This window comes from Ranitomeya imitator, chromosome 3 (assembly GCF_032444005.1).
Source record: "Ranitomeya imitator isolate aRanImi1 chromosome 3, aRanImi1.pri, whole genome shotgun sequence".
NCBI classification, from domain to species: Eukaryota; Metazoa; Chordata; class Amphibia; order Anura; family Dendrobatidae; genus Ranitomeya; species Ranitomeya imitator.
The window spans coordinates 319,083,991-319,110,958 of NC_091284.1; the positions used below are offsets into that span (position 1 = coordinate 319,083,991).

The following is a 26,968-nucleotide window of genomic DNA, read 5'->3' on the forward strand; positions in this document are numbered from 1 at the left end:
ATATCCATCAACCTCTGGAACGTGACTGGGGCCCCATGTAGTCCAAAGGGAAAGACTACATAGTGGTACAGTCCCACTGATGTTATGAATGCAGTCTTTTTCTTCGCCGACTCCGTAAGATGCACCAGCCAATAACCCTTGGTCCACACTGGGCATTTGGTAAAAGTCGAACTTTGACACCTCACTTAACTTACGGAAGTCATTACAGAACCGTAATGACCCATCTGGCTTCGGGATTAGCACAATCGGACTAGCCCAGTCACTGCGGGATTCCTCAATTACTCCCACTTGAGGCATTTGTTTCACCTCGCTCGCAATGGCTTGTCACTGGGCCTCGGGCACACACTACGGTTTCATAAGGCTCGGTGACCATGTCATGCTGGATGACAAAGATACGACCGGGTAAACCCAAGAATACATCATTATTCCCTTGTACCAATTTCCGCACCTCTTACCTCTGCTGTTTCGAGAGGGTGTCTCCTTTCTTTACCTCTCCCTCGACCTCCGTCCGGGCCAATATCGGGGAGTCCCCGGATGACACATCGGGAGTCACCTCTGTAAGCATACACTCCCCGTCCTTCCTCGCTTTCAACAGATTAACGTGGTACAACTGTTCAGGTTTTCTTTTCCCAGTCTGGTAAACTCGGTAGTTTACTTCACCCACTTATTCCTGAAGTTCATACAGCCCTTGCCACTGGACCATAAACTTGCTTTCTGTGGTGGGCACCAAAACCAACACCCGATCTCCCATGTTACAGGAGCGGACCGTGGCCTTTGTTATATATGCGGCTCTGCGCTGCCTGAGCATCCACTAAATGCTTCTTTACTATAGGCATGACCGCTGCAATTCGGTCCTGCATGTTGGCCACGTGCTCAATGACACTCTTGTGGGTTGTAGGTTCCTGCTCCCACATTACTTTGGCTATGTCCAGCAGACCCCTAGGATGCCTGCCATACAGTAGCTCAAAGGGTGAAAATCCCATGGAAGCCTGCGGTACCTCCCGAATGGCGAACATCAAGTAGGGCAACAACATGTCCCAATCCCTTCCATCCTTGGAGATTACTTTCTTCAACATGGATTTGAGGGTTTTATTGAAGCGCTTGACTAACTCGTCGGTCTGGGGGTGATACACAGACATGCGTAACTGTTTTATTTTTAGAAGCTTACATAGTTCCTTTGTCACCTTGGTTATGAAAGGAGTCCCCTGGTCAGTGAGGATCTCCTTCGGTAGTCCAAGGCAACAGAACATGACAAACAACTCCCAGGCGATAAGTTGAGGTGTGGTGAAGCGGAATGGACTCCGGCTACCGGGTGGCGTAATCTATGACCATCAATATGTGTTGGTGGTCCCTGGCAGATTTTACCATCTGCCCCCATAGGTCCATCGCAATCCGCTCAAAAGGTACCTCCATGATGGGCAGAGGTACCAACGGACTCCAATAGCTCGCGGTGGGTGAGGTCATTTTGCACTCCAGATACGTGTCACAGTACCTCTGGACCTCCACGTTAGCCCTGGCCCAAAAAACCGCAGTGTGCGTTGCTGCGTCTTTTTGGCCCTGAAGTGCCCCCCAGTATGTTGGTGTGAGCTATTTCGAGCACCACACGAGGGTAAGATTGAGGCACTATTAGTTGTTCTACCACTTCATCACGGATTTTGTCAACCCTATACAATAGGTCTTGGTTGACAGCCATGCGGGGATTAACAGTTTCTGCACCCGGTTGCTGAGCCACTCCATTAACCTCTATCACCCTTTCTCATGCCCAAGCAAGGGTGGGGTCCTGGAACTGAGCTGTCCCGAACTTACCAGGGGACACTTCCAGCTCAGGGATCGGTGGGGTCTCCTCGACCTCTCCTGCCAATACCTATCGTGGTTACACTCTATCCCTATGTTGGCGACCCCTACAACAGGTACGCCTGAATCGGGATCTTCAAGTTCCGCTCCCAGAATAGAATTTGTAAGGAGGGTTAACCCTGGTCTCCCACAGGGACCAGGACAGGGGTAAGTCTCTTCCCAATACAGTCCCATACGGAAGAGTCCACTCCCACCGCATGTCTTATCTCTCCACACGGGGTGGAAAACGTAACCTTCGCTGTCGGGTACTCTCGGAGTTTCCCATGTATGCGTACCACCCCCACCTTCCGTCCATTGGGGTTGTCCCCAGCAACAAGGGACCCATGTACCAGAGTCACTAAGCTTCCCGAGTCCAAGAGAGTGTCTGTCTGGTACCTGTTAACAAGTATCTTGCACAGTTTGGGTTCGGTACCTGTAGTGGCGGTGCAGACTGGCTGGTCATACATAGACAAATGGCGAGTATACCCGCAGTCCATGGGCTCAGCTGTCAGGGGGAAGTTGGCAGCCACATGTCCAGGGCCCTGGCACCGCCAACACTTGATAACTGCGGCATGACTGGACCTTGGGGCCGACTTAGGGGACACGGGTCTATCACTCTCTCTTTGGGATACCCCTCGGTACAGGCTTGGTCCTGATTGGCCTACTTTGACCTGAGTTTAGAGGACGCCCAGGATTACGCCAAATTAAAAGGTGAGATCCTTGCCCAACTGGGGGTTAATACCTATCTGGATTTTTCCCAGGCTCCTGGGTTGGTGGCGCCCAACTTAATGGAGCCATGTCCCGTATAAAGTCCTGAGTGGCCGTGTGCTGCTCAATCAGTCCCACCACCTGGTCCAGATGCCCGGGTCCCCTTGCCCCACCCTATGCTGTATGTCCTATGTTGGCGACCCCTACAACAGGTACGCCTGAATCGGGATCTTCAAGTTCCGCTCCCAGAATAGAATTTGTAAGGAGGGTTAACCCTGGTCTCCCACAGGGACCAGGACAGGGGTAAGTCTCTTCCCAATACAGTCCCATACGGAAGAGTCCACTCCCACCGCATGTCTTATCTCTCCACACGGGGTGGAAAACGTAACCTTCGCTGTCGGGTACTCTCGGAGTTTCCCATGTATGCGTACCACCCCCACCTTCCGTCCATTGGGGTTGTCCCCAGCAACAAGGGACCCATGTACCAGAGTCACTAAGCTTCCCGAGTCCAAGAGAGTGTCTGTCTGGTACCTGTTAACAAGTATCTTGCACAGTTTGGGTTCGGTACCTGTAGTGGCGGTGCAGACTGGCTGGTCATACATAGACAAATGGCGAGTATACCCGCAGTCCATGGGCTCAGCTGTCAGGGGGAAGTTGGCAGCCACATGTCCAGGGCCCTGGCACCGCCAACACTTGATAACTGCGGCATGACTGGACCTTGGGGCCGACTTAGGGGACACGGGTCTATCACTCTCTCTTTGGGATACCCCTCGGTACAGGCTTGGTCCTGATTGGCCTACTTTGACCTGAGTTTAGAGGACGCCCAGGATTACGCCAAATTAAAAGGTGAGATCCTTGCCCAACTGGGGGTTAATACCTATCTGGATTTTTCCCAGGCTCCTGGGTTGGTGGCGCCCAACTTAATGGAGCCATGTCCCGTATAAAGTCCTGAGTGGCCGTGTGCTGCTCAATCAGTCCCACCACCTGGTCCAGATGCCCGGGTCCCCTTGCCCCACCCTATGCTGTATGGCTGCTGGCTGAGCTCTCACCATCCGGTTGAACACCACCCTCTCCACCATCTGGGCCGGAGTCAAACTCTCAGGTTGGAGCCACCTTTTCTCAAACTGCAGCAAGTGATAAACCTGAGACCGAGCAGGCTGGGCTTCCACAAAAGTCTATGAAAACACCCGTTGAGCTCTCACATAGGTATTAAACCCCAGTCAGGCAAGGATCTCACCTTTTTGCTTGGCGTAATTCCTGGGCGTCCTCCCAACTCAGGTCAAAGTAGGGTTTTAGCGTGTAACCTCTCAGGAACGGAGCCACCACTTCAGCCCACTGGGAAGTTGGCAGATTCTCCCGCTCTTCCGTGCGCTCGTAGACGGTTAGAAAAGCTTTCACGTTGTCTTCCGGACTCATTTTCTTCAAAGGGGAGCAAACCTTGTCTCGGGCCTCACGACGTTCCGGGGTCGGCGCTGGAGGTGCCTCACGCAGGGCTGCAATTTGCTGAAGCAATAGGTTATTGGTCTGTTGCTGCATGAGGACCAGCTGCCTCAGGATTTCCTCCATTTTGCCCTCAGGCCTGGGTTACAAAGTGGCAGTTTTAATGACAGACATGCAGCTGGCATTGAGTAGTTTGTTTCAAAAATAAAAACACATGCAGGTTTTCTTAAATCTTCCCTAGACAAATAGCTTGTCCAAGACTACACTTACTATTATTCTGCATTGAAATCAAAGCTACGCCTGTGACAGCAATGCATTCCCGCGGCCTCAATACGCTTCTGAGCGCATCCTGGGGGACACATAGCGACCCTCACAAATAAAACCGGTCGCTGCCTCACAGCACCTCTGACTCCATCACGGCTCCTCATCAAGACTGGAATGAACAACGCCAGTCTTGATGAATCGTGGCCTTACTCCAAGACTTCCACATAGACTACAACTAGTAAACAGAAGTCATAGCAAGGGGACATTTCAAGCCGGAGACCCTTGTTATGGGTACAAGTTTGATGTACTTTAAGGGTATGTGCACACGTTGCAGATTTGCCTGCAGAATTTTCTGCACAGAATCTGCATCTCTTGCCAGAAATGGCTTGTAAAAATCAGCGCGGATTTGATGCGTTTTTAATGCGGATTTTCATGCGTTTTTTTTTTTCATGCAGATTTGTATGCTAAATAAAGATCTATTATTGAACACAAAAAAAGAATTGTGATGTAATTTCTTGTCCAACCTCTTAATTTACATACTCCTTTGAAGAATCATGTTTACACAAACAGATGAAAGGTAGCACTCCAGGTTTTAGCAAACATATAACGGTAAGTGGACTTTATTGGGCCCACATGGCGTGGTGCAACGTTTCGGCTTCCAAAAGCCTTTCTCAAGCAGATAGATATATCTATAGATAGATAGATAGATAATACCAAGCTCGATGTTTAGTAATAAACATAATAAAACGGTACATAAAGAGTTAAATAAACACACACACACAAAATCTGCATTAGGTCGGGGTCACACTTGCGAGAAACATGCAGCTGCACACCCTGGTCCCGAGTGCCGACGGCAGTGCTGGGTATTGATGCAATTTAGATGCAGATCTGCCACGTTTTTGGACTCTCGGAATTGCATCAAATCCGCAGTGTAGTGTACATGCAATGTTAGTGTATGTGAAATTGACATTTGGTGTGCACATGCTGCGGAAAAAAACACGCAGAATCGCAGCGTCTTTTTTTTCCGCAGCATGTCAATTCTTTTTGCTGCTCTGCAGCATGTCTGCACCCATTGACTTCCATTGTGTCAGGGCAATCCACATTAAAACCGCTAGTTTAAATAAAGATCTGCGGATGTGCCTGCGAGAAACGCTGTAGATCAAGAGGGGGAAGAGTGTGTGGGCGGATACTGCGTGTGTGTGCGGGGCTGTGTGCGGGTGTTTGTGTGTGTGTATCTGTGTGGGTGTGCGGGTGTGCGGGGCTGTATGTGTGGGGCTGTGTGTGTGTCAGGCATTGTCCAATGGGAATACTAGTCCCATCCGGCTATGCCTACTACAATGACAGGTAGCCGGATGATGGGACAGTAGTAGTCCCATCATCCGGCTACTATGTTCAAGTGCAAAAAAAACAAACAAAAAAAGACATACAGTACATACAACATACAGTATATACTCACCATACAGCTAATCCCCGAAGCCCTTGATCACCTGTAAAATAAAAACTAAAAAAAATAAAATAAACCAAAAGTATCCTCCCTGATCCAATGTAATCCATGTAATAACAAATGTCCCATGACGATCTCCCGTGGAGAGCGGTCACATCGGCAGATGCGACAGCTCTCCAGGGGCTCCGGGATACAGTGATGGAAGGTATCCTTCCACACTGTATCCCTCTGCCGCTATGAGTACAGTATAGTTCATACTGTCGCTTGCGGCACCACTGCGTGGGAAAATTCTTACGCAGCAGTGCCGTAAAGTTAGAGGTCATAGAACCCTCTGTGAAAACACTGTAGGAGCCATTGTCTCCTATCAGTTTGTCACTGGAGGCCCTGTAGAGCGGTCACATCTCATGATGTGACAGCTCTATAGGGGAGATCGTCGTGGGACACTCGTTATTAAATGGACTGCGTCGGACCAGGGAGTATTTGTGTTGGTTTATTATTTTTTCTTTTTTTGCAGGCGATCGAGGACATCACATGGATTGGCAGAAAAATAAAGATGGCAAAACTGTGTGGTGTTTTATTTCATTAACCCCTTAGTGACCGAGCCAAATTTTTGAAATCTGACCAGTGTCACTTTATGTGGTAATAACTCTGCAACGCTTCAACAAATCCCAGTGATTTTGAGATTGTTTTTTCGTGACACATTATACTTTATGATAATGGTAAATTTAGTTCAACATTTTTGTGTTTATTTATAAAAAATATAAAAAAATTTAGAAAAATGTTAAAAAATTAGCAATTTTCTAAATTTGAATGATTATCCCTTTAATCCAGATAGTCATACAACAGCAAACCATTAATAAATAACATTTCCCACATGTCTGCTTTACATCAGCACCATTTGTAAAATGTTATTTTATTTTGTTAGCATTTTAGGAGGTTTAAAAATGTAGCAGCAATTTTCATTTTTTCAAAGAAATTTACCACATTTATTTTTTTAGGGACTTATCCATGTTTGAAGTGACTTTAGGGGTCCCATATATTGGGAAACCCCCAAACGTGATACCATTTTAAAAACAGCACCCCTAAACATATTGAAAACTGCTGTCAGGTAGTTTATTAACTCTTTAGGTGCTTTACAGGAATTAATGCAAAGTGGCATGACAGAAATGAAAATGTGTATTTTTACCACCTAAATGCCGCTAACTTCTGAACAGGTTACAACAGCCGTCAGACTCTAAGGCCGCTATTTGGTCATGAATTGCCATCGCAAACATCAGGACCACACAATCATGATCTGAGGGCACCAATTGGGATAAAGAAGAAGCCCCCACACTCTGTTAACCATTTATAATGATGTAGTCACTATTGACAGCAGCATCTAAGGGGTTAAACAGATTTAGAAGGTGCAAATACTGATCGTGGCTGATACAGCAAGTTGTCAGCTATAGTGTACAACCAACAGATGCTGGATTGTCATCTGTATGGGGAGGCTATTCTCTTATATCTCAGGTCAGTTAAAAGACGTATTGGCGGTCATTAAGGGGTTAAGATACTTTATTCTGCGTGTGTGTGTGTTTATTTAACCCCTTGACAACTATAGGATTAGTAATGGATAGGTTTCTTATTGACGCCTCTCCATTACTAAGCCGGCCTAACGCAGATTTTGTATTTATTTATTTAACCCCTTACCGACCACCTACTATATTACTGTGGAGGTTGGATCCCCTGCTTTGATGTGGGCTCCGGCGCTGAGCCCACCTCAAAGCCAGGAGAGGTCAGCTGTTTTGAACAGCTGACAAGTGCCCGCAATAGCGGCGGGTGAAATCGCGATTCACCCGCCGCTATTAACTAGTTACGGCAATTGTCGCTCTCAAACGCAGACAGCAGCATTTAACCGGCACTTCTGCGCCATTTTCCGATACTCGTAGCGTCTCCATTTTTCATGATCTGGGGTCGGTTGAGGGCTTATTTTTTGCGTGCCGAGATGACGTTTTTAATGATAGCATTTCGGTGCAGATACGTTCTTTTGATCGCCCGTTATTGCATTTTAATGCAATGTCGCGGCGACAAAAAAAACGTAATTCTGGCGTTTCGAATTTTTTTCCCGCTACGCTGTTTAGCGATCAGGTTAATACTTTTTTTTAATTGATAGATCGGGCGATTCGGAGCGCGGCGATACCAAATATGCGTAGATTTGATTTTTTTTTTATTGATTTATTTTGATTGGGGCGAAAGGGGGGTGATTTAAACTTTTATGTTTTTTTTTATTTTTTTCACATTTTTTTAAACTTTTTTTTTTTAACTTTTGCCATGCTTCAATAGCCTCCATGGGAGGCTAGAAGCAGGCACAGCACGATCGGCTCTGCTACATAGCAGCGATCTGCTGATCGCTGCTATGTAGCAGAATTGCAGGTTTGCTGTGAGCGCCGACCACAGGGTGGCGCTCACAGCCACCGGTCATCAGTAACCATAGAGGTCTCTAGGACCTCTATGGTTACAATATACAAGCATCGCCGACCCCCGATCATGTGACGGGGGTCGGCGATGACGTCATTTCCGGCCGCCCGGCCGGAAGCGGTAGTTAAATGCTGCTGTCTGCGTTTGACAGCGGCATTTAACTAGTTAATAGGTGCGGGCAGATCGCGATTCTGCCCGCGCCTATTACGGGCACATGTCAGCTGTTCAAAACAGCTGACATGTCCCGGCTTTGATGCGGGCTCACCGCGGAGCCCTGCATCAAAGCAGGGGATCTGACCTCGGACGTACTATCCCGTCCGAGGTCAGAAAGGGGTTAAAGTAATGATGGCCACTCGTTTTTCTTTACTTAGCTGCTTTTTTCTTGCCATAATACAAATTCTAACAGTCTATCAGCTGTGTATCCCCCAGACTTCTGCACAACACAACTGACGGTCCCATCCCCATTTATAAGGCAAGAAATCCTACTTATTAAACCTGACAGGGCACACCTGTGAAGTGAAAACCATTTCCGGTGACTACCTCTTCAAGCTCATCAAGAGAATGCCAAGAGTATGCAAAGCAGTCATCAAAGCAAAAGGTGGCTACTTTGAAGAACCTAGAAAATAAGACATATTTTCAGTTCTTTCACACTTTTTTGTTAAGTATATAATTCCACATGTGTTAATTCATAGTTTTGATGCCTTCAGTGTGAATTTACAATTTTCATAGTCATGAAAATATGGAAAAATCTTTAAATGAGAAGGTGTGTCCAAACTTTTGGTCTGTACTGTATATATAAAAGTTTAAATCACCCCCCATTTGCCCCATTCAAAATAAAACAATAAAAAAAAAAAAATTCAAACCTACACATATTTGGCATCGCTGCGTTCAGAATCGCCCGATCTATCAACGAAAAAAAAGGATTAACCTGATCGCTAAATGGCCTATCGATAAAAAAATTAGAAACGCCAGAATTACGGTTTTTTTTGGTCGCCACGATATTGCATTAAAATGTAATAACTGGGGGCGTGGCCTGGATCCCAAGCTGAGAGGACGCAGCTCGCCGTAGCTCCCACTCTCAGCCAGCAAAAGACCACTTTTCTAATCCCTATAGACGGGATAAAAGACTTACTGCAGTGTCCCCACACTGCCAGGATCGCACCGAGACAGTTGCGGGGCAAAAAGAAGAACCAGGTGGTCATATAAGAGTGGAGAGAGCCCGGGAGGTTTTGGCGCCATTACCTGGCCGGCGCCATCTTGTTGCGTGACCCTCTCGATATACCTCACCGGAGCTGCCAGCTCTCTCAGCGCCGAAACCAGGAGAAGAGCCACGAAAGGTACCCATAAGGAGCATCCAACAGCGGTGACCGAAAATAAGGAGACCGGAGGACCCGCTGGGAGAAGCCCACACCGGAGTGACAAGGAAGCCCCGGGCAGAGCAGGAAGCCCCGCCGGACCCTCATCATTCCGGAGCCGCCGGGACTCGAAGAAGGCAGACGCTACAGTAAGCGCCCTCTCCTCCCCCACAGCATCCCGGCGAGCGTAAAGAGCCTCCCTGCCCGCGCTGAAGCCTGGTGCAGTGGAGCGGCTGAACAGAGAGGACATCTGCGGAGGGAGGTGAGGATCCCAGAGGGCGCGTCGGGAAGCGGGCCTGTCAGAGCATCACCTTGGTGCCACAGAGAGTCGTACCGGAGGCACCGGAGGTAAGAGGTCCCGGGACCAGCACTCGGTAAATGCCTAACAGCTGCCGCGCCGATATCTGCCGACCCCGGCGCTCTCACGCTCCATATCCCGCATCTCTGTACTTGGTGGCCAGGCACCCTCCCCTGCAGGGGTGAGCAGGCTCCGGAGGGAAAAGTCTGTGATCCCTGTTATCACTAATGACACGGCTATAGGCGATTGTGGCGATAATCCCCCCACCGGAGGCACCGGTAATTTGGTCACAAACCACCTAGGACCTGAGACCTACAGAGCCCCATTGACGCCTTGGGAACGCGGTACTTTTCAGCAGCAGAAAGCAGCAGGCCGCAGCGTCGTAACTGGGGCTGACAGCACTAAACACTGCAACAATAGCTCTCAGCCTGCACTACTATCCCCTGCATATAACTCATCCCGCAACTAAGTGAAGTGAGTTAGGAGATAAAACTTTATTGACGGGGAGCATGCGCGGAGTCCGGCAATGACAGACATGTGCTGAGCTCCGCTACCCGACGGACCCCATTTAACCCTTTCCAGCGGCCGGAGCAAAGTTAAAATCTCCCCCCCCTCCCCCTGGGGACAGCATACCTTTGAGAGTGGGGCAATCTGTAATGCCGAAAAAGGGAAGCACGGCACAGCCGGTGGGCCGCACTATTTCAGACCTCCTTACGAGCGGCACCCCTTCCAAAATGGCAACGGCAGCTAATCCTCCAAAGGCCTCTGCAACTCATGGTGATGGGAGCGCAGAGTGGGATGACATTCCTCCGCACTCTGAAGCTATGATCTCAACAGCTGCCCTCACGAGGTCCCTGCAAGAAACCTTTAGAGAGGAACTCACCACCGCTATGCAGGGTATCTCTTCCCAGTTGCAAGATATAGCGCAGCGCACAAACAACCTGGAGGAAAAAATGGATGTTGTCTCAGATGCGCTGGAGGAGGACCAGGAGACTCTCAAGCTGCACACTGACCGCATTGCAGAGCTAGAATTAAGATGTGAGGACTATGAGAATAGATCTAGAAGGAGCAACATGTGAATTAGAGGACTCCCTGAACATGTTGTGATCAGATCTTGCTGGCAGCTAGAAACCATCCTATCTTACTCGGCCTGCCAGACTCAGTGCACATTTATGCAGACATTGCGCCCACCACACTGGCTAGGAGAAGAGCCCTCAGATCGATTACGACCTCCCTACAAGAGGCCCAGGTCAAATACAGGTGGTGCTTCCCGTTTGCCCTTATTTTCACATTCAAATCCCAACTCTATACCTGCCGGACCCTAGAGGAAGGAACTCAGGCCTTAATTAAGGCTGGTATCCCACTATCTTCAGAGACCTCCTCGCTCCCACAGAGAAAACTCAGGCATGTAAGGGAATGGAGGAACCCTCCCAGAACAAGAAGCCAAAACACCCAGGTCACTTGACTCGCATAACCCAGGATTTGGCCTCCTCAAAATGTTTTGTGTGCCTTTGGGTTCTGTTGTGGGGCCAGTTGTTGGTTTTGCCCTGCTCTGAAACTAGGTCATCTACCTAGCAGTTAAAGCTCGGTCTATTTACAGTTGAACTACTTTCCATTACATTATCAAGCACCCATCTCCCTATCCCCCCTTCTTCATTATTCCCCCCCGCTTATCCCCCCCCCCTTTTTTTTTCTCTTTCTCTCTCTTTTTCCTTTCTCTTCTCTTTTTCTCTCTCCCTCTCTCCCCTCTTCCCCCTATTATAAAGTCAACCTTGTATGATTCAAGGGTTGGAGTTCTCGGGGTTGCAACATGCTGCCCAACCTCGGCGAAATTTGGTGTCCTTCTTAATATGGGATCCCAGATCGCCGCATCTTGTGGGCTCAATGCCCTTTGGAAAATTTATGTTATGTTTTGTGTCAACGTCTTTCCCCTGTTTGTCTCTTTCCTTTCGTTTCCACATAGAGATTATTGCTGTGATGGTGAATTTGTGGGTCGAGGTCGGGTGGAGGGCGATGGTTTGCCTCTTATTAGCAGTGTCCATTTAATTAAGCATGTGTAGAGTGCTCTCCCATAATGTGCGGGGCTTCAACTCGCCTCTAAAACGTAAAAAGGCATTCCTCGATTATCGGAAGCACAACCCAGATGTAATCTGCCTTCAGGAAACCCATTTTTCCAATTCTTCCCACCTCAAATTCCTGGATGCACATTATTCGAAATTTTTCCTTTCAATCTGGGACCGCAAAACGAGGGGCGTGGCTATTCTAATTAAAAACAGCCTTCCATTCCAACCCACTAACACGTACTGAGATCCTAAGGGCAGGTTCATTTCCTTGATGGGAACCATGCAGGGTCTAAATATATGCATTGTTAATAGCTATCTGCCAACTGCCACTCAGACTCGGGTCATACGTCTAATCTCATCAAAATTAGCTCTACTCTCAAATCATCACCTTATATGGTGTGGCGACTTTAATCTCACTTTGAGCCCGTCACTTGACAGCAGTTCACTGAATCGAGCAGACCTATCAAAAACAGACAGAAAAAAAATCCTACAAATGCTGAAAGTAAATTGTTTGGCAGATATCTGGCGAGAGCTAAATGGCCCTCAGAGGGGATACACATATTTCTTCCCCGCACAAAAGTCCTATTCCAGAATTGTCTTACACCTCACCTCCTCCAAAACACTCCCCTCGATCCTATACTCCCGACATATTGTATCATCTTGGTCAGACCATGATGCCGTCCTTTCTGCATTTAACTTTAACATTACCACTTCTAGGCTGTTCAGGTGGAGATTGAACGAGTCCCTACTAACAGACCCAATGGTCTTATCTACTATAAAGGATGAGCTAAACCTATATTTCCAAACTAACAATACCACAGACGTGTCCCCGGGAACTGTGTGGATGGCACATAAAAAATTTATAACAGGGACCCTGATCAAAATTGCCTCTAACAGGAAAAAGCAAAGGTCTGAACTACAATTGCACTTAGAAAAAAACTCTCCAAATTAGAACAGGCAAACCAAAACCTCCCTTCACTTTATCTAATCAAGAAAATTCGTGAAACTAAATTACAACTCAATACCATTTTAACAAATAGATCAGAAAGGGCCCTGACATGGACTAAATCTACTTTTCACAAATATGCTAACAAACCAAGCAGCATGTTGGCCCGTAAACTTAGGAGTAGAGAGCTTCTGAATAATATCCCCTCCATTAAAGATCCTACAGGCCGTAATACTGCACACCCAGATATAATATATAAAACGTTTCAGCAATATTATCAAAACCTATACTCTCTCCCGCAGCCCCCTTCCCCGCCACGCATCCAGAGCTTCCTCAAAGATCTGACACTACCTAAAGTCCCGGACTCAGACATAGTACATCTCCAAGTACCAATCAACTCTGACGAAATAAAAGCAACAATTAAAAATTAAAAAAAAAAACAAGGCTCCCGGGCCTGATGGGCTTACGGCACTATACTACAAAAAATTTGACAGCTTACTTATACCTCATATACAGAGCTTTTGTAATGCTCTACTAAACGGAGCTCAAATGCCACCTGAATTTTACATCGCTCACGTAACTGTAATCCCAAAACCGAAGAAGGCTCACCTCTACCCCAAAAACTATAGGCCTATCTCATTGCTAAACATAGATTTAAAAATTTTCACATCCATAATCACGGCCAGACTAAATAAAATACTGCCCATTCTAATCCACCGGGACCAGGTAGGGTTCATCCCCAAAAGACAGGACCCTGACAATATTAGGAGGAACCTTAATTTAATACACTTAGCTAACCACTCCAAGAAATCCTTGCTCTTGCTAGCGCTCGATATAGAGAAGGCTTTTGACTCGATATCATGGTCATACTTGTTCGAAGTCCTCGCTAAGTTTGGTTTCCCAAGCAGTATTATCTCCTGCCTTAAACTTCTATATGATCACCCCACGGCCTATCTGAAATTACCCTCAAACCAGCCTACCCCTATTAACATACAACGTGGTACCAGGCAGGGATGTCCGCTATCCCCAGCCTTATTTGCCCTAGCCATGGAGCCCCTGGCGGAAGCTATTAGAGCCAACCCCAACATTAATGGACCTATAATCAGAGGTGATCAATACAAGGCTAGCCTTTTTGCAGATGATCTACTATTATCCATAGTTAATCCCACTATTACACTCCCAAACCTTTTCGTTGCCCTCCATGAATTTGAACTGGTCTCTGGCCTCAAGATTAACGTTGACAAATCTGAAGCCTTGTTCATTAACACCCTCAGGGAAACACAAAACAACAACAGCACAATTTAAGTTTACCAGAAATGAGCAATACTTAACCTATCTCGGCATCAATCTAACCTCCCATAGGTCGACTCTATTTAAATGGAACTATGCCCCCTTAATTAGAAATCTCAGGTCGGACCTTACCAGATGGTCATCTATGTCCTTATCCTGGTTAGGTAGACTACACGCCATTAAGATGGTTTCCTTACCACGATTTCTGTATATTTTCCGCTCTTTGCCCATTCCTCTACCTTCCAAAACGTTACTAGATATCCATAACACGATCTCTAAATTTAAATGGCAGGGGAAAAGACCTAGGATAAGACTAAAAACTATGTTTATTAATAGAAGACGAGGAGGTATGTCTCTGCCCAACTTCACTTTATACTATAGAGCGGCCCAACTAGCCCAGCTAATAAGTGCCAACGCAGATAAACATAGCACGCCTAGATGGGTGAATCTCGAATCTCACTTCCTGACTCCATTCACTCTACCAGGCCTCATGTGGTCGTTGCAGAGACTTCCGAAAGGGATCCATGCATCAGCTCCATTCACAGCACATTACTTGATGTTATGGAGGAAGGAAAGATTTAAACATTCCCTACAATCCAAAACTTCCTTAATGACGCATATTTTTCATAATCCAGCTTTTCCACCAGGGTTGGAGCCTCGCCCTTTCCATTGGTGGGTATCTGGGGGTTTAATTACCCTTAAACCTCTTACCTCGCCATTTAACATTCTACTCACCAAACAAGAGTTCATCCAAAAGTACCTCCCACCAAACTCTGAAATATTGCGTATCATCCAAATCTTTCACTTTGCTGAACAAATTTTAGGACATGGTGTCACCCACCGCCCATCGGGTTATGAGCAAATATGTTTGAATGACCCGCTGGGCAGGGGAGCCATCTCATTAATATACTCAACCCTGAATGCAATATCAGAGGATGTAAAACTCAAATATATGATTCAATGGGAAAGAGACTTTAATATGATAATGTCCCCAATGGAGTGGCAAAAATGTTGCTGCTCTCTCTCTAAGGGTAGTCTCCAAACCTCTTTAGTTGAGACATCCATCAAGCTCCTACATAGGACATATTTGGTTCCGAGCAAATTACATGCCATCTACCCAAATTTATCGGATCGGTGTTTCAGGGGGTGTGGAGCCATGGGCGACTTGAAGCACACGTGGTGGGATTGCCCGATTGTATCCGCCCTCTGGTTAAGGATTAAATCTATTGTGGAGGAGCTACATGGTGGGGCGATTCAATTAGATGCAACGGTGTTCCTACTGGGGGCTAGATACCCGGGCTTCTCCAACAAACTTCATAATTTAGTCAATCAGCTGTTCCTCGCCACTAAGCTACACATTGCAATGAAATGGAAAACAACTACCCTATCTCTTTCTTCAGTAATTGACAAGATGAACACTATCATGCTATGTGAACGAATACAAGCTACAAGAGATGACTCATGGGAGCCTTACTATCAAATATGGAGGCCGTGGATCGAAAGGAACTCTAGCAGTAATCTTGACCAAGTCTTATCACTATCACTATGAGGCCAATTTAGTGTCCGATAGACTTCCTTGGACTCGCCCCTTATGCCCGACCATTGATAGTACTCTGATGCAGTAATGGATCTCTTACTCCCCCCCCCTCCCCTCCTCTTGTCTTTTTCAACCACCTGTCCTTGTCTGCGTGTTTAATTGTATTGTTTAATACTATCAAGGTTAATCTAGAATTTGACTACACTTATGTATATTCCCCTGCGTGGGACTTTGTTGTGAAACTTTCTTGGTTTCTTGGCCATATTGACGGAAAAATAAAAAAGTTATTGCTCTGGGAAGGACCGGAGCGAAAAACGAGAAAGCAAAAGCGGAAAAAGGCAAGGTCGTGAATGGGTTAACTCTTTATGTACCATTTTATTACTAAACATCGGGCTTGGTATTATCTATATATCTATACCAGCGGTTCTCAACCTGTGGGTCGCGTCCCCGGCGGGGGTCGAACGGCCAAAACACAGTAGTCGCCTAAAGCCATAGGAAAATACATATTTCCAATGGCTTTAGCCGCTGAGAAGCCGCGCTACCATCTGCAGCAGCGCTGTTCAGCTGGAACACACGCCATTATGGACGTGCGTTCCAAACTGAATGCCTGCGCAGACGTGATTGCATCATCCGTCTGGGGGCGGGGGAAGCGGGGGAACGCTCCACAGTCCATAGCAGCGCGCCTGCTCATCCATAGCAGCGCATTACGTGTGTCCGGTGCTTGCTGACGTCATCAGCGGGCAGACGCAGCAAGTGCCGGAGGACAGAAGCCTAGGAGGTGGAGAGCCAAGAGAGCCTGCGTGACAGTCTGCTGGTGTAAAAAAGGTTAATAATGTAAAAACAGGAGAGAGAGAGAAACTGACTTTTTCCCGGATATTAAAATCTTTCCAGGCATGCTCAGACAAAAATCGACGGATTGTGACGGAAGATGGATGAAGGCAAATACAGGACCATTCTTAAAGGGAACCTGTCACCTGAATTTGGCGGGACTGGTTTTGGGTCATATGGGCGGAGTTTTTGGGTGTTTGATTCACCCTTTCCTTACCCGCTGGCTGCATGCTGGCTGCAATATTGGATTGAAGTTCATTCTCTGTCCTCCATAGTACACGCCTGCACAAGGCAAGATTGCTTTGCGCAGGCGTGTACTACGGAGGACAGAGAATGAACTTCAATCCAATATTGCAGCCAGCATGCAGCCAGCGGGTAAGGAAAGGGTGAATCAAACACCCAAAAACTCCGCCCATATGACCCAAAACCAGTCCCGCCAAATTCAGGTGACAGAGTCCCTTTAAAGAAAACCTGTTGGAATCTGCAAAAGACCTAATACTGGGATGGAGATTTGTCTTCCAACAAGACAATGATCCCAAACATAAAGCAAAATCTACAATGGAATGGTTCACAAATAGACATATCCAGGTGTTAGAATGGCCAAGTCAAAGTCCAGACCTCAATTCAATCGAGAATCTGTGGAAAGAGCTGAAAACTGCTGTTCATAAACTATCTCCATCAAACCTCACTGAGCTCGAGCTGTTTGCCAAGGAAGAATGGGCAAGAATTTCAGTCTCTCAATGTACAAAACTGATAGAGACATACCCCAAGTGACTTGCAGCTGTAATCTCAGCAAAAGGTGGCGCAGCAAAGTATTAAGTTAAAGGGCCACTGTCACCCCCCTCCAGCCGTTCTAAACTAAAAGAGCCACCTTGTGCAGCAGTAATGCTGCATTCTAACAAGGTGGCTCTTTTAGGTTCAAGTGTACCCCAAATAAAGCGTTTTTTATACTTCGCCCCAATTCCTGTCTCGAGCCAGGGAGGCGAGTCCTCACTCCCCAGCTCTAACCTCTCCTCTGCCGTCACTCAAATCTTTTTGCGCTTTCGGCGCCGCCCCCTCAGCGCTGTGTACGTTTCAAAACCGCCGCCTGCGCAGTGTACTGCTGTGCTGCGCAGACGCAGTAAGCTCTGGCCGTCTGACGTCCCAGCCAGGCTTGCAGACTGCGCCTGCGCGGGCATTGCAGCTAGCCGCCTTTGGAATCTCCGTCCTGCACTGTTATGCATTATGGGGTATACTTGAACCTAAAACTAAAAGAGCCACCTTGTTAGGCTACGTTCACATTTGCGTTCAGCCGGGCTGCGTCGGGTGCAGCCGCGGCGACTCATGCACCCCTATATTTAACATGGGGGTGCATGGACATGCGTTTGCATGCGTTTTGCGATGCATGCGTTTTTTTTTACGCAAGTGTGGGCGCAGAGGACGCAGCAAGATGCATTTTTTTTGCATCCAAAATTCGGCAAAAAAGGACGCATGCGTCACAAAACTGCGTTTTAGCGTGCGTTTTTGTGCGTTTTTGTTTGCGTTGTGCGTTGCCGACGCAACATCGCACAACGCAAATGTGAACGTAGCCTTAGAATGCAGCATTACTGCTGCACAAGGTGGCTCTTTTAGTTTATAACGGCTGGAGGGGGTGACAGTGGCCCTTAAACCCCTTACCGGCATCGGACGTACTATACCGTCCGATGCCGGCTCCCCTGCTTTGATGCAGGGCTCCGCGGTGAGCCCGCATCAAAGCCGGGACATGTCAGCTGTTTTGAACAGCTGACATGTGCCCGTAATAGGCGCGGCCAGAATCGCGATCTGCCCGCACCTATTAACTAGTTAAATGCCGCTGTCAAACGCAGACAGCGGCATTTAACTACCGCTTCCGGCCGGGCGGCCGGAAATGACGTCATCGCCGACCCCCGTCACATGATCGGGGGTCGGCGATGCTTGTATATTGTAACCATAGAGGTCCTTGAGACCTCTATGGTTACTGATGACCGGTGGCTGTGAGCGCCACCCTGTGGTCGGCGCTCACAGCACACCTCCATTTCTGCTACATAGCAGCGATCAGCAGATCGCTGCTATGTAGCAGAGCCGATCGCGTTGTGCCTGCTTCTAGCCTCCCATGGAGGCTATTGAAGCATGGCAAAAGTTAAAAAAAAAAGTTTAAAAAAATGTGAAAAAAATAAAAAAAAACATAAAAGTTTAAATCACCCCCCTTTCGCCCCAATCAAAATAAATCAATAAAAAAATATCAAATCTACGCATATTTGGTATCGCCGCGCTCAGGATCGCCCGATCTATCAATTAAAAAAAAGTATTAACCTGATCGCTAAACAGCATAGCGGGGAAAAAAATCGAAACGCCAGAATTACGTTTTTTTGGTCGCCGCGACATTGCATTAAAATGCAATAACGGGCGATCAAAAGAACGTATCTGCACCGAAATGCTATCATTAAAAACGTCATCTCGGCACGCAAAAAATAAGCCCTCAACTGACCCCAGATCACGAAAAATGGAGACGCTACGAGTATCGGAAAATGGCGCAATTTTTTTTTTTTTTTTTTTATCAAAGTTTGGAATTTTTTTTCACCACTTAGATAAAAAATAACCTAGTCATGTTAGGTGTCTATGAACTCGTAATGACCTGGAGAATCATAATGTCAAGTCAGTTTTAGCATTTAGTGAACCTAGCAAAAAAGCCAAGCAAAAAAACAATGTGGAATTGCACTTTTTTTGCAATTTCACCGCACTTGGAATTTTTTTCCCGTTTTCTAGTACACGACATGCTAAAACCAATGATGTTGTTCAAAAGTACAACTCGTCCCGCAAAAAATAAGCCCTCACATGGCCAAATTGACGGAAAAATAAAAAAGTTATGACTCTGGGAAGGAGGGGAGCGAAAAACGAACACGGAAAAACGAAAAATCCCCTGGTCATGAAGGGGTTATAGGGGACGAATAATATTGCACGCCCCACTTTTCATTTTTTGATTTTTTACAAAAATTTCAAATAACCATAAATTTCGTTCAACTTCAGAATTGTGTTCCACTTGTTGTTGATTCTTCACCAAAAATACACATTTGGTATCTTTATGTTTGAAGCATGAGATGTGGGAAAAGGGTGAAAAGTTCCAGAGAGCCGAATATTTTCGCAAGGCACTGTAAGTGATAAAAGAGATTGTAGGCGGCGGCTGATGGGACTATTACTCCTATCCCGGCTCTCAGTGCTAGCGGGGATTTCACTGGATATCACTGCAGCTCAGCCGACTGAAAACTAAGCTCTGTGACCGGTGGTAACCTCTATGACGTCACCCTGGTCACTGACGCTGCATTCCCAGCAGCTCATTCAGCAGTGGTTCTCAGCCTGGACAGTCACATCTTGGTACCATCCAGGTTGATAACTAATTATCCCCCAGACATGGATTACGACGTGGGACAGAGCGACGGACAGGTGTGGTATATTATTGTTTTTTTATTTTATTTTTATTACAGGAGATCGAGAGCTTTGGTGGAATTAGGCGAGGTGTTAAGTATGGTTTAATTGAGAATATTAAGGGAGTCTGTGTAATTTTTTCAATTAAAGGACTTTATTATGGCTGTGTCTATAGGATTAGTAATGGAGAGGTGTCTAATAGACGCCTCTCCATTACTAAGCCGTGGGCTTGATGCTGGTGAAAGCCTCAGAATTTGGTGACCCAACGATCGGTTCAGAATGGGTGTAAAACCTAAAAAATATCCCAAGAGTTTAGAGACTCTTTAACCCCTTTACCCCTGAGGGTGGTTTGCATGTTAATGACCAAGCCAATTTTTATAATTCTGAAAAAAAGGATCCGGGTAAATTGTGAAAAACTGATGCACCGGATCTTTTGCACCGGATTTTTTTTTTTTAGCTGGATCTGGCTCTCTGTACTGCGCATGGTTTTTGACTGAGAGAGAGAACGTGAGAGAGAGAGAGAGACAAAAAAAAAACAAAGCTTCTGTGCATGCTCAATGTGTAAAACGGATTCGGGCGCCGGAAACGTTCATTCACACATCAGTTCCATGCGTTTATTGCCGGAAACGTCCCTTCAGGCTGAAGGGATGGATCCGGCACAAAACGGGTGAATTGCATGTCTTTTAGGCACAATCCGGCACTAATACAACTCTATGGGGAAAAAAACGGATCCAGCGTAAGAAAAAAGCGGATCCGGATTTTGCCTGAAAGAAAAAACCTGATGTGTGAAAGCAGCCTTAGTCTGCTGCCCTCCTTTTTTGGTTGTTACACTATGGATGTCACCAGTAGGTGACCTCACAGACATGAACACGTTAATATGAACACTGTCTCTAAAAATCCCTTTGTATACTGATGTTGTGGTATATCACTTTTCTCTTTGCCAAAATAAGGAATTGGCTTACGGCATTTGCACTTTAATTCTTTTCAGAGATAATATCACGATTCTTTTCAATATCTATGCACTTTCTCCATATGTTTGATAATACATACTACATGGTAATTACTTACAATGGTCCTCCTTCCATAAGGGTAATTGTACCGGGTGTAGCGTCCGTGTTTTTAATTCTTTTTTGTGCGTTTTTAGCGGATAACTCCCAACATTGTTTTGTTACCCATGTTACTACATGTTTCTAATAAAACATTTTTTGTTACCTTTATTTTGTGTTCGGGGACTACTTTGATCGGTTTTTCTCCCCCCCCCCCCTTTCTTCATATTGTGCACCGACTGTCCCCCTCTCTCTACACAGTCCGATTTCCTGGGGTCTCTTCACTACTATAAATTGAAAAATTACTATTATAATTATGTGTATCAATTTATACACCCAGAAATTTCCCTTACCTTTACATGTTTGGTTTAAATAAATAGTCATTTATGCAAAATGAAAGTGTATTGGCACATAATATTTGTCTTACCACCTACATTCTTTATCTTTGTATTTTTTGTTTCCAGGATATTTTAGTCCATTGTCGACGTGCAGCTACATCAATAACTGTATGTCCTCCAGCACCGTATTATCTTGCCGTTGGATGTTCAGATAGTTCTGTGAGAATATATGATCGCCGTATGCTTGCAACAGGTATCAATGGTTAACATTTTATATTAATAGGTTTATTAGCTCGGGAAAAATTAAATTTCCAAAAAAAAAGGAACTCTGGCCTTTAATCATTAAGACTGGGATTTTGTGCTCTCGTCTTAATGAAGAGCGTCCAGGAATAAAATACGTCAAATTCATTAAAGGGGTGCTCCGAAAATAATACTATCTGTTTAATGTAATAATTGAATTGCTTTTCTAATGTACTTTAATTAAAAATTCCCTGACTTTCCCTCCATACTACAGTGCACTGCTCATTTTAAGGAGAAAACCCGGCAAAGAGTGAGAATAGAGACAAGCCCGCCCCTGAAACCAGTGTCACAGCTGCTTTTCCTTTTTACTGGGTTATCTTCTTGCAGTCTGCACTAACGGTGCTCTCTTGTTGGCTCGTGACTGTTCATCTGGGCTGGTGAAAGAGTGCACTGTCACTGTACTGTAATATTGATGGCCTTTCCTTTGGATAGGTCATCAATATCAGATTGGTTGGAGTGCGACATTTTGCATCCTCACTGATCAGCTGTTCCTGGTGGTGGCGGCAGCCGGATGTGATCATTTGAGGTGCTGGATAGCCCAAAGCCGTTAATTGGATAGTGACTGGTTACTGCAGATTCACCTCTATTCGAGTGAATGTGCTTTTTTGCTCCAAAACAAACACATCTGGCCACTACCTCCATCAGGAGCAGGTGATTGGCAGAATTCTAAGGATAGGCCATCAATATTAAAGAAGCGGACTACCCCTTTAACCATTATTTCATATGCAAATGACTTTTATTAGCACACCATTGAATAAATAGATTTGTTTTCTGAGCATAATTACAATGTCAAGTGTTTTTGTTTTTTCATTGACAGGCAATTACTCAAATCGTGGAACAATGGGAATGTGCGTACGATTTGTACCTCCACATCTTATAAACAAGTCTTGTCGTGTAACTTCTTTATGTTACAGTGAAGATGGGGAAGAGGTCCTTGTAAGCTACTCGTCAGATTATATATATTTATTTGATCCAAAAGATGATCAAATAAAAGAACTCAAGTTTTCCTCATCCAATCAGAAGCGTGAAGAGGTGAGTGTCTACTCTGTGGTGTACAGTGTGTTACCTATAAGGTAGGTAAGGTGTTCATTCATGTACAAGACATAGGACAGTCCTATACCTGTTATTCAGCCCTCTATTTTGAATGCAGTGGAGATGGAATTTACATTAATAGTAATTGTCTGGAAATATGTGACCAAAACTTATGTTATACTTCTGCAGTAATTGTCTAATAATGTATTCATGGAATTAATCCATTTCTTAAGACTCCCGGCCGCTTTGTGAGATAAAAGTGCTTCTCACAAAATTAGAAGATCATCAAAAAGTTCATTTATTTCAGTTCTTCAATACAAAAAGTGAAACTTATATAGAGTCATTACAAACAGAGTGGTCTATTTCAAGTGTTTATTTCTGTTAATGTTGATGATTATGGCTTACAGCCAATGAAAATCCAAAAGTAATTATCTTAGTAATTTAGAAAAACAAAAAACACATGCAAAGGCTTCCTAAGCATTTAAAGAGGTTCTTTAGTCTGTTTCACTAGGCTCCACAATTATGGGGAAGACTGCTGACTTGACATATGTCCAGAAGGCAGTAATTGACACACTCCACAATGAGGGTAAGCCACAAAAGGTCATTGCTAAAGAAACTGGCTGTTCACAGAGTGCTGTATCCAAGTATACTAATGGAAAGTTGAGTGTAAGGAAAAAGTGTGGTAGAAAAACATGCACAAGCAACCGGGATAACTGCAGCTTTGAAAGGATTAAGGCTACTTTCACACTTGCGTCGTTTGGACTACGCCGCAATACGTCGTTTTGGGAAAAAAAAACGCATCTTGCAAAGTTGCTCGCAAGATGTGTTTTTTCTCCATAGACTTGCAATAGCGATGCATTGCGACGTATGGCCACACGTCGCATCCGTCGTGCGACGGATGCATCGTGTTTTGGCGGACTGTCAGTACAAAAAAAAGTTACATGTAACGGTTTTTGTGCGTCGCGTTCGCCATTTTTGATTGCGCATGCGCGGCCGAAACTCCGCCCCCTCCTCCCCGGACTGCAGAATGGGCAGCAGATGCATTGCAAAAACTGCATCTGCTGCCCATGTCGTGCAGTTTTTTCACAACGTCCGTCAGTACATCGGAAGTGTGAAAGTAGCCTAAGAAAAGGCCATTCAAAATTTTTGGTCAGATTCACAAGGAGTGGACTGCTGCTGGAGTCATTGCTTCAAGAGCCACCATACAGACATATCCAGGACATGGGCTACAATTGTCGCATTCCTTGTGTCAAGTCACTCATGACCAGAAGTGTCTTACCTAGGGCAAGGAGAAAAACAACTGGACTGTTGATCAGTGGTCCAAGGTGTTGTTTTCAGATGAAAGTTAATTTAGCATTGCATTTGGAAATCTAGGTCCCAGAGTATGGAGTAAGAGTGGAGAGGCACACAATCCAAGCTACTTGAGGTCTAGTATGAAGTTTCCACAATCAGTGATGGTTTGGAGAGCCATGTCATCTGGTGGTGTACGTCCACTGTGTTTTATTTAGACCAAAGTCAGCGCAGCTGTCTACCAAGAAAATTTGCTTCCCTCTGCTGACAAGCTTTTTGGAGATGGAAATTTGATTCTCCAGCAGGACTTGACACCTGTCCACATTGCCAAAATTATTATTATTATTATAGCGCCATTTATTCCATGGCGCTTTACATGTGAGGAGGGGTATACATAATAAAGACAAGTACAATAATCTTAAACAATACAAGTAACGACTGGTAGAGGAGGAGAGAGGACCCTGCCCGCGAGGGCTCACAATCTACAAGAGATGGGTAAGAATACAGTAGGCGAGGGTAGAGATTGGTCGTGCAGCAGTGTGGTTGATTGGTGGTTACTGCAGGTTGTAGGCTTGACGGAAGAGGTGGGTCTTAAGTTTCTTTTTGAAGGTTTCGATGGTAGGTGAGAGTCTGATATGTTGTGGTAGAGAGTACCAGAGTAGGGGTGATGCGCGAGAGAAGTCTTCTATGCGATTGTGGGAAGAGGAGACAAGAGGGGAGTAGAAAAGGAGATCTTGTGAGGATCGGAGGTTGCTTGCAGGTAAGTAGGAGACAAGATCACAGATGTATGGAGGAGACAGGTTGTGGATGGCTTTGTATGTCATGGTTAGGGTTTTGTACTCCAATACCTGATTTAAAAGCAACAGTATCACTGTGCTTGATTGGCCGGCAAACTCGCCTGACTTTAACCCCATAGAGAATCTATGGGGTATTGTAAAGAGGAAGATGAGAGACACCAGACCCAGCTGAAGGCTGCTATCAAAGCATTCTGGGCTTCCATAACACCTCAGGAGTGCCACAGGCTGATCACCTCCATGCACCTCCACATTGATGCAGCAATTGATGTAAAAGGAGCCCCGACCAAGTCTTGAGTGCATTTACTGAATATACATTTCAGTAGGCCAACTTTTCGGATGTTAAAATCATTTTTCATGCTGGTGTTCTAAAGTATTCTACCGTATATACTCGAGTATAAGCCGAGATTTTCAGCCCATTTTTTTAGGCTGAAAGTGCCCCTCTCGGCTTATACACGAGTCGTTGTCCCAGGAAGGTCGGCTGGGGAGCGGCGGCTGTGACATAATAACTTATTCCTAGCGCAGTCCCTGCATCTCTGATGGTCTCCGGGCGCTGACAGCTTCTTCCAGTGTTGAGCGGTCACCAGTACCGCTCATTACAGTAATGAATTTGGACGCGACTCCACTCTCATAGGGGTGGAGCCGCATATTCATTACTGTAATGCGCAGTACCGGTGACCGCTCAACGCTGGAAGAAGCTGTCAGCGCCCAGAGAAGACCATCAGGGAAGCTGCACCGTGTCTGGTGCAGATGAATATAATAGGGAGGGTGAGCAGCATTGCGCGATATTCACCTGTCCTCGTTCCACCGTCGGGCTCTGTCTTCCGTGTCCTCTGCTGTGACGCTCAGGTCAGGGGGCGCGATGACTTGGTTAGTGCGCGCCCCCTGCCTGAACGTCCGTGCAGAGGACACTGAAGACGGAGCCCGGTGGTGGAACGAGGACAGGAGAATATTGCAAGAGCCGGGGGCCTGAGTGACGAGAGTTGAGTGTGTCATTTTTTTTTTAATCGCAGCAACAACATATGGGGCAAATATCTCTATGGGACATTTTATGGGGCCATAATCAGTATTTGTGCAGCATTATATGGGGCAAATGTTTCTATGGAGGATCATATGGAGCCATTATTAACCTTTGTGCAGCATTATATGGAGCGTATTTTGTGTGGAGCATCTTATGGGGCCCATCATGAACTGTATGGAGAATTATATGGGGCTCCTGATTCAATATGGATATTCAAAAACACTTAACCTACTGATATCTCAATTAATTTTACTTTTATTGGTATCTATTTTTATTTTTTAAATTTACCGGTAGCAGCTGCATATTCCACCCTAGGCTTATACTCGAGTTATTAAGTTTTCCCAGTTTTTGGTCGCAAAGTTAAGGGTCTCGACTAATACTCGGGTTGGCTTATACTCGAGTATATACGGTAATTTACTGAGATAATGACTTTTGAGTGGTCATTGGTTGTAAGCCATAATCATCAACATTAACAGAAATAAACACTTGAAATAGATCACTCTGTTTGTAATGACTCAATATAATGAGTTTAATTTTTTTTGTATTGAAGAACTGAAGTAAATGAACTTTTTGATGATTTTCTGATTTTGTGAGAAGCCCTTGTATATTGGAAGCCAAATATCTCTGCTTTATTTTTAAGACTCAGAAGGTTCAATATCACTTTTTTAAAGATATCTGCAGCATTATTCTAATCTGCATAGGGGTGTAGTAATGTTGTAATTAGTTTTATTAACCTTGGAATTATAACTCTACCGATTACTTATTACTTCCTACTCTGGCAGTATCTATGCTGGAAATTTAAAGAAAAAAAAATGCCAGCTTCAATAAAGTGCAGAAACTGTACTGGAATATGCTTTCACCACATATTGTTCTGCATAAAGTCCTTTCTCATGGACACTTGACACATGAACATGAATTTCCATTACATTTTCTGCACTATACGATTGCCTGCAGTTCTGTCTTATGTCTTGTAATATTTCCTTATACAAGGCGAAATGGGGAATGCATTGCCGAATACTGGGATTTGGATCTTTTCCTGTTTTTGCTGGTTCTGTATGATGAGTTTTTTTTTATTACAAGTGTTCTGGAAATAGTGATTGATAAAGAATTTTTTTTTTTTAAATTCTGTCTGGTCTATGCACTAAGCTGCAGACCTCATCAGACACTAGTTGCAGCACTGGGGACTCAACTCTGGTCCTGGTAAGGGGAGTATGTGACAATTGTACTAAAAAAATAAACAAACCTGCAGACAGGGGAAATAATA

The 26,968-nt window shown here is 45.4% G+C and overlaps 1 protein-coding gene across 7 annotated transcripts in view; it reads left to right on the plus strand.

Moving 5' to 3' along the window:
• Positions 1 to 26,968, plus strand: part of DCAF6 (DDB1 and CUL4 associated factor 6) — a 600,095-nt gene that overhangs the window by 174,049 nt on the left and 399,078 nt on the right. For all 7 annotated transcript variants that reach the window (XM_069756622.1, XM_069756618.1, XM_069756619.1 and 4 more), the window contains 2 exons: positions 21,394 to 21,520; positions 22,385 to 22,599. In XM_069756622.1, the coding sequence (XP_069612723.1) occupies positions 21,394 to 21,520; positions 22,385 to 22,599 (342 nt within the window). The remainder of the gene's footprint in view (positions 1 to 21,393; positions 21,521 to 22,384; positions 22,600 to 26,968) is intronic.